Source organism: Sinohyriopsis cumingii, chromosome 2 (assembly GCF_028554795.1).
Source record: "Sinohyriopsis cumingii isolate HCF-2022 chromosome 2, ASM2855479v2, whole genome shotgun sequence".
NCBI classification, from domain to species: Eukaryota; Metazoa; Mollusca; class Bivalvia; order Unionida; family Unionidae; genus Sinohyriopsis; species Sinohyriopsis cumingii.
In genome coordinates this window covers 72,487,922-72,497,268 of record NC_142962.1, presented here as the reverse complement: position 1 = coordinate 72,497,268, position 9,347 = coordinate 72,487,922, and the positions used below count along the sequence as shown (strand labels likewise).

The window sequence follows — 9,347 nt, the reverse complement described above, 5'->3', positions numbered from 1 at the left end:
CTACTTTCGGTCTTTCATTTTTATGAGAAAAGGTTGAGATTGTGAAAGGAATTTAACACAGTTGAATCAAGTAGCAGAATGGGTGAAAAGTAAATGATCAATAGGTCATGATAAATTAAAGGTACTTGCAACGCTTTATTTGGTGGCAGGTTTTGCACTTATGTTAACTATTTTATTTGAAAATGAGTTGCTTGTAAATTGTAATAGTCTTTGTCGGGCGAGAAATGCTTGCTCTTTGGGGACATACGTTTTTGAAGACATTGCATCCCCTTGTTAAAAGCGTAACAATAGTCTGCCTTAGGACAGTAATGTAGAACTATAGCCTAGGGTCTCTGTAAAGATGGTAATGTTCAGTAAAGGAGATGAAAATGCAGTATTCAGCGCACCTATAAATCAGAAACGAGGACCATGCATAATGCGCCTGCAGATCAGGGTCTCTGTTGTTCGTTCTACTGATTACTTTTAACAAACTGCACAGACCCAGATCTGCCGGCCCAATATGCAACGGTAAATCTGGGTCTGTACAGATTGCAGTTCGGCTCGTGTTATACGCGAGTATATACGGTACGTGTGAAAATAAAATATACATTTATGCATAGTGCTACCTCGAGAAATCAAGCATGATCAAAACTGCCTCATGTTTTGGTCTCCTCATTGGCTTCTTCAAAGGAGGCTTGCAAGCAGCCAACCTAAATATCCAGTTTATCTGCCTGAAACTGAATGAGATTAAATTATTGTTACAGCATATTAAATTAGACAGTTTTCTGGGTCTATATGAGACTTTCTCAATGATGATACTGATGATTTTTCTCTCAATATAAAAGGATTCAACTTTGAAAGAGAAGAAGAGGGTATCTTTGGGAATGGATGGATCTGTTGTTTTCTATATATTGACTGTTCATTAGTTGATCTCGAACAGGCATGGGCACCTTCCTACAGGGCATTGGCAGGATAAAGGATTTTTTTTTAAAAAGCCACATACAACATATGATGTAAATTAACTGATAAAACCAGGTCACTGGTCAGATCCCTGATCTAGAGACTAAAGGTGTAGAGAGCATCATGTTCAGTTTACATGCCACATAATTCTAGAACTCAGTCTTCTTGTTGTTGTGGGGTTTAAAGCCATTTTTCAGCACACGATAGGCTATGCATGGCAGCCAGTATTAATGGTGGAGGAAGAACCACCGACCCACGAGAAGCTACTGGCAAGCTTTCTCACATACCCACATTTTCCACAGAACTCCCATACTATACTACCATGCATATACAATTTCCAATTCTTGAGTTTTACTCGGCTTCAGAAAGAAACTGCTAGATGTCACTTTTTGTTGTATCTTTAAACTTCAGAGAAGGACAGGATGTTTGTTTTAGATTCATCTGTTGATTATTCATTAACAGCGTTGTTTACAGAACTACCTTATTTACCACATATATTGAGGCATGATAAAACAATTAATTTTTTTCCTGTCCCAGAACTTATGATGAAACTTGTCTTCACCTAGGGCACATGTCTCAAGACTTAGAAATGAAATATATTTGTGTTGAATATGCCCCACCCACCTACCCCAGCCACAGCACATTGCAATAACACAGATAAACAAAATGCTTATTTGATAACAAAATGAAACAAAAATAACCTTATATTGTTATCATGTATTCCTCTTTGTTTGTCATGAGCAATTTATTGATGAATAAATTATGTCTATGAACTCCATATGTGGCATATATGCATCCATACTGCGGCATGTATTGCTCATGTCAGATAATATACAACACATATTTATTCTTCATTGACATGAATATAGACAAATGAATTGTGTTTGGTTGTACTCCAAGGTTTGAATATGTTACCAGACTAAAAACTGGATCCAACAAAATCAGAAACAAGAGAGAAAGAGAGTGGGTGGGAATATCAACCAATGGCTTGAGGCACCAGCCGTTCATGCATGATATGGTTGTAAGGTGCAAATTAACCAAGACTGTATCATATCCAGGTTAACTATATGACAGTATCTTGCAAATAAAAATCATTATTTGAAAATATATTCACTGTGAGTGCAAATGATAATCTTTTCACCAGCATGGGTTACATAAAGTATTACTAGAGCAAGCTATTGCTGTGTATATTATTTACCCTTCAGACATCAATGCCCATTTGTGTCAGTTGCAAATCTGAAAGTCCATATTTTTTTTACTGAAGTTTTTTCACCATTTGATTGATCAAGTTCATACAAGCACATTGCTCGAACTCTTCAGTGTCATTAGATGCTCACCAGAGTGAGAACAGAGTGATTTGCAATTACTTAAAGCTGGTTTCAGAAGGGTCACAATATAAGTTTGAATCTTTCTGATCAAACCACAGGTTCCATGAACTTTTGAAGAAGAGCCATTGTGTACATCAGCATGATCATCCCTGATTGTATTCCAAGGTTTGAAATCAGTCCTGAATGGTGTATGAGCAGTGATGGTCCTGGCTTTTAAAAAGCTGTCGCAAAAAAAATCACCAACCTCAATATTTTGTCGCCAATTTTCAAAAAGTGTCGCCAAAACAAGTAGTGTACATTTTTCCAAGTGTTAATTTAGTCTATTAATGTAACAGGCAATGAAAATTACAAAAGATGGGTTAGTTAATACTTTAATTCCAAGAAGCATTAACAAAATGTTACAAAGTGTTACATGAAGATCCGTCGCGATTTTAGGGCTGCCCACTTGTTGAATGCAGTTTCAAAGTCTAATTTTTCACATCTGTACATGCTGATTCTCATTAAATTCTCGAGAGATGAGATGCAGAGCTTATTTCTGACGTCAGTTTTTATGAGGTTCATCATACGGAATCCACGTTCACAGTCTACAGTGCTGACAGGTGACACCAGTAGTCTCTCAGCAGCCCCCCCCCCCCCCCCGCACCCCATGGCTATCTTCACAAAGCTTATAGCGAATTGCTTCCTAACTCCCAAGAATGTACACTGAATGCTGTATAAATTTTCTCGACAAGAAAAATAGGATCTCCATTCCCACGAATGAAACGTACACGAGTCAACACCTGGCAATACTGGACCGTATATATAAGCATAAATTCACACCCAATTTAGGGATTCTTTCACTCCTGTATTTTGAGAAATAAATAATTATTATTAATTATGCAAAACTGTTTTTTTTTTTTTTTTGCTATTTCTTGATGCGGAGTTTAAGTCGATGCAGCCGTAACACGGGACTGATGGCAAAAGGAAAAGATCAATGAGTAAAATGCTGCACTGGCGACAGATGTAATTGTGATTGAGATTTTTTCCATTTGCTTTGTATTTATACACAGTAGTCGGTACTTCAAAGGTTATCAGTTTTCTATGAAGGTTCAGCAAAACTATTGTATTGGTATATGTATAAAAAAAAAACAGAAGGATTAGCCATACAATTAATTGTATCTGTTCTATTCGCGTCTTCAGAAGTCGGTCAGTTGTAGGTATAATGTGGTAGCATGATTGACTGTATCAGCATACAGTCCTCAGCCCAGATGTCAGCATAAGCAGATTATGATGTAACAATGCACTGTAAAGATGGGGTTGTCAATAAGAACAAAGGATCGTTTGCGTAACAGATTGATTCCAATGCATTGCTTAGTCAAGTTTGTGGCTTCCTTTCGTTCTGCCTTTTAATTTATCCAGTCCAAATCCATGATTGTATGTACAAATTAAATAACCAAAAAGTACGTCGCCAAAAAAATCGCCAGATGGGATATTTTTGTCGCCAATAAGGAAAAAAAATCGCAATTTGCGACATTGGCAAAGCCCAGGACGATCCCTGATGAGGAATTGTACACTATTACAGTTGCACACATGGATGGGCAGGAAAGCTTGGGGATATTACTATATTGTGTATTTTACTACCATGATCTGTAGATATGTATGTATGTATGTATGTTTAGAAAATTATGTTAACATATGATACCATACTGACTGCAGGGATGGTCCTGGCTTTTAAAAAGTTGTCGCCAAAAATATCACTAACCTTAGTATTTTGTTGCCAATTTCAAAAAAATGTCACCAGAACAAATAGTGAATATTTTTCTAAGTCTATTAATGTAATAGGCAATGAAAATTGGACAAAAAATTGGGATAGTTATTACTTTATTCACAACAAGCAATACAGCCATAATATTACAAAATAAATAATTACATGACTGTTTTGCACTACTTCCATGGTCTTTGCATCCTGAATCACAGTTAGTGCAGAGGTATGACTGTTGTCACCTGAAATAAATGCAATATCAAATCTAACATATCTACTTTCCTGACATCTACAGTCTCTCTCTATCTCTCCCTCCCTTGTTTTTTTAATAGAAACATCAGGTATTAAGCAACTCTATATTATGTGTATTATTTTCCAAACGATAGTTTTATAAGGAACTTTAGTTAATGACATTTTAATAATTAAACCCTATGATCTTACTTTGCAAAGTAAGATAAGTGACGTATAGTCCGACTGTCAATTTCAAGCCTTCAGGAATTAAATGCACACACACACCCTTTATGGCTAACTTCACAAAGTACATCTCCGTCAACCAGGAGTTCAGAAATTTATTTTTGCTGCACTTTACACGCTTGTAGTGAATTGCTTCCTAAATCCCAAAAATGAACGCTGAATGCTGTAGATTTTTTGTAGACAAGCAAACTTGGATCTTCATTCCCACCAGTGAAACTTATATGAGTCAGTGCCTGGCATTATTGTACCATATATATAAGCATTGATTACCATCATTAAATTAAAAGAAGTAATGAAGAAACATATCTCAGAGCATATGTGCCCCCAAGAAACTAATTTGGAATAAATGTTATTTAGTAAAGAGTTTTATTTGCATATATGAGTTAACAATAAGAAATAAGGTGGGATATAAAATGAGGGAAATAGTTATCACATGTATGTTAGCTTGAGACCACATTTGGACTGTTAATATAAATCTGCACCTATTTTAGGCATTGTTAGTTTATAACAAAAATAGGGCATGGTTTACTTGTCAATCAAATGCTAGTGCTTTCACTAACTGTAGAACAGGCAGTTTCTTGAAATAATCGGTCTCATAATCATTATCGGCAATTTTAATAATTGGCTATACATGGTATCGGCATAATCAGCAAAAAGTGACATCGGTACAGCTTTATTGGACTGTCAGGTATAACATCAGATTCAAAGACTGTATTGTCTAATGAATTTGCACTAAATCCAAATGCTGTTAATTTTGTAAGCTTACTCTTAGGATGAGACAATGAATACGCAATGGTAAACTTTCATTTACCCATGATAAAGTTGCACTGTTGACAGAATATAATTCTGATTGCGATTTTTTTCCATTTGCTTTGTATTTATACACAGCGATTGGTACTTCAAAAATAATCAGTTTTCTCTGAAGTTTTAGCAAAAAAAATTTATTGGTACATTTAAAAAACAACAGAAGGATTAGCTGTCATTTAATTAATTATAGCTCTTTCTGTTTGCGTCTTCAGAGGTCAATCGATTGTACGTACAGTCAGTGACATTTGAATTTAAGATTAGCTGTCACAGCTTATGTACCTTTTTACAGGGCCATTGCTGAAATTTCTGACTCTGAAACATGGTGGGTGCCAGCTTTCATGCAATAGCACATACAGGATTCTAGATGCAGAAGTCTTGATTCATACTTAGAGAATGAGTTGAATCAAGCTGCAGACCACTCTCATTTATCTGGCATTTCTTTATCTGATGATCAATTATTATGATGCCATGGATACAAAGAACTCTAAAAAGCTGTTCATAAACAAAAATGTTTGTCAGACAGCTACCTTTATCTATTGTTTTTAGTGGAATCTGTTCATCATACAAATGAGTTAAGACTATGTACAATTTACAGTGCACCATTGTCCGATGTAAAAAAAAAGTATTCATTTCATTTGGTATCATTCATAGTGCAAATACGAAAGGAAACAAATTCTTCTCCAAACACATGTATGTCTTGTACACTTAAGTGCATTCTACTGCATGAATAAAATAATGTGAAAATTTTAATAATTCTATTTTCAGATGGTCTTCCGAACACAGGATAACCCAGTGAGGAGGCTTCCTCGGCATCTCCGCAATGAGGATCTTCCTACTGACACCTTTACTCCCCGTACATACCAGGTACACTGCAGCTTAAATAAACTCATAATTTATTTATATCCCCTGCTTATAGTCATGAACTAACCAACAGAAAGAAGCAGAATCAACAAGTTTTATAAAATTCAACAAACAAATTATTTCAGCTAGAGTGTAAAAGTGAAATTTTAAAAGGAACTTGAAGTATTGTGAATTAAATTCCAAATGATCCTAAAAGTTTTATCACAAATCCAAAAGGTATAGAGTATTCCGAATGAAGTCCAAGTCATGGATGTGCTGATGTACCAATATTCTTGAATAGGTTGATTTACCAAGTCTTGATGTATCACAGTGATATTATCCAGAATTTCTTTGATTGAATTTATAATAATCTCCAAAATAGTGTTTAAGTCCAAAACTCAGTGAGCACTTTGTAATATGATTGCATAATTTAAATAAATGATTCCTCTCAAATTATATCTGAACTCAGCTAAAAACAGCTTCACTAAGTCTGATATTAAGATAAAAAAGAATAATTTTGTTTACTTCATTCTTATTATATATATACCCACTTGACCATTACTACAATAGCATTTTCTGAAAAAATTATCTTTATGGAACATTACAGCAGAATGTAAACAAGTTCATTTCCAGAACTTTTTAAAGTCATAATCAAATCCTAGGCCTTGAACTCAAATTCATGTAAACATCTTTAACAAAAATGACATTAGTCAGGTTGGCCGAAACCCGTATCCTCATTATGGACTAAGGTCAAGAACACAGTACAAATTAAATATGCTAAACAGTCACATTCCATAGCCATGCCCTTTGTTGCAAGGTCAAAATCACAGCAAGATGAAATGCAGTTCTTCGACCTATATAACTATCATGCATTTTATTTTGAATCACTGAAGATATTTTAATGAAGCTTAAGACAGTTATCTATCAGGTATAGACAGTGTGTCACATACTACTATCCATGCCCCCAGCCTCAAGGTGAAGGTCACATCAAGGGAAAATTTAACTCATGTGTCCTTGTTAATATAACTTTTGAATCATGGAAGGTATTTTAATGAAAGTTCAATCAGTTATATATGATGACATACAGTGTGCCACTTACCATACCTGTGTCCCCTGCATCAAGGTCATGGCTAGGGAAAATATAAATCAGTGACCTCTTTCATTATACAGGTATACCTCTTAAAACAGTGAAGATATTTGAATGACTTTATAGCCTTTTAAAAAACTTGACTAGTGTCTCATGTATTCAGAATTATCCCCTGTCTCAAGGTCATAGTCACAACAGTGGATAATGTTATGTAAGTCAGTGACAGTTTTCTCATTTACGCTGTCACTTTGTAACCTATACTGACATTTTGATGAAACTTTACTTATCAAAGGTTAATCAGCACATTTCACTGCATTTTCATGTGAAAAATATTGGATAAATTCATGAATCTCTTCATTGTATTAACTCTCAAACTTCATTAACAGTATGGTTATGAGCCAGGATTCTCCACAGAGAAAAGTTGGAGTTCCAGCTCTGAAAATGGGAGTCTCAATAATGAGACCATTTTTTTCCTGTTTCTTTTTTGGCATTATATGTGTATTGCTTTGTCAGATATGTAAATATCATCAGGTCTAATTCTTATTCATTGTGAACTATTTATTATTATTAAAGAGTGATGAAAGGCAGCTGAGATTGTGATATTACATGATTAACAATTTTCAGTGGCTTTACTGTTCTTTAATTTTGTTGGCACATAGAAGCAACCGAGGAAGAGATTAAAGTTTCTTTTCTCTATGAATTGATTTAATTAGCTAATTCCATTTGGAATAAATAAATTTGCTAAAAGTACACCATTTTCCTTTCTCTGCAACATGCAATGTACATTCACCTTTTTCTTAAAGAAATTTTGACAAACTTTACCACTGCAAGTTGAGGATCAAAAGATTCAGGACACTCCTCCATCACTTTCATCCGTTACATGCTAAAGCCCTTTGTCTTATTATGATTACGTGATAAGACACCTTGCTTACATGCTCCTGGCATTATGGTCAAACAGTGAAGTCTCAGTTCTGTTGCTATTGACAACCACACCATTGATAATCACTCAGAGATAAGACTATATCTGCACATGGCACTGAAACACTGCAGATTTTATGATGCTTAACATTTGAGCTTTATTATTCTGACAAACAAAATTAATCAGTTATATTTTTGGGAAGAATACCAAGAAGTTCCAAATTCTTGGCACTATTTTCCTAAATATGGTACACAATAAAATGCAAGTGTCTCCAAATATCATGTATGGATTTAAACTATGATGAATTCAAATGCTCTGAATGATGCTTGTTGAAGGGATTTATCAAAACACATGCATATGTAATTAATCTAATGACAAAAACAATTTATAGGGCACCTACGATCAATTAACAGGTGTCTTAATCTCCTTATCTACTATGATCTTGTTTATGTGACTTCACATAACCATTTACAATCATTTGGTTTAATGAATTAAACATATGCATACTTTTATATGGATTGTGGTTAGTTTTGGGTTTACAAAGTTTAGGATTTCGCTTGCTTCCTAGAGTTTGGCATTTGTTAACTAGTATATTTCTTGAGCACCAGAAGCTTCTGCATGTAAATTAGTACATAAGTTGGATTTTAAATAACTTTATTGTTGTTTAACAGCAAATTGCATAAACTTTTCATAACTAAAAACCATGCAAGATTCACCATTATTGGCAAAATATTTTGGGTTTAATTTGGGGACATGAGGGAGTTTGATGAGGATTTATTGCAAAGCAATGTCATCTTTTTAGCATAATGCACTGGCAAATCTGGGTCTGTGCAGTTTTTTAGGAGAGATCAGTGGAACAAACTACACAGACCCTAATCTGCAGGCACATTATGCTACAGCAGATCAGGATCTTTGTTGTTTGCAGTTTGACTTAATTAAGAAGCGAATATATACAGTAGATTCAAATACAGGGTGGAATGATTAAAAGAGTATGCAGAATTCAAATTCCAGTAGTGACTGGAAAGACTGGTAATTATCACAGATGCTCAGGTCAGGATTTTATTAGTTACTATATATAATTTATATTCAATTTTTCAGCATCATATACTTTGATGAGGTTATTGTTCAGTACAGTTCACTACAGCATCCTTGTCAACTAAAATAACTGTATCCTGAACAGTGGATACCATTATTTTTGCAGACAAAAGAAAA

The 9,347-nt window shown here is 34.7% G+C and overlaps 1 protein-coding gene across 1 annotated transcript in view; it reads left to right on the top strand.

The window, feature by feature from the left end:
• The first annotated feature begins 31 nt into the window (after positions 1-31).
• The window catches only part of LOC149805153 (endoribonuclease Dicer-L-like), a 69,049-nt gene continuing 59,733 nt past the window's right edge, over positions 32-9,347 (top strand). The window contains exons 1-2 of the mRNA XM_089947892.1: positions 32-121; positions 6,055-6,153. Of these exons, the coding sequence (XP_089804018.1) occupies positions 6,055-6,153 (99 nt within the window). The 5' untranslated portion in view covers positions 32-121. The remainder of the gene's footprint in view (positions 122-6,054; positions 6,154-9,347) is intronic.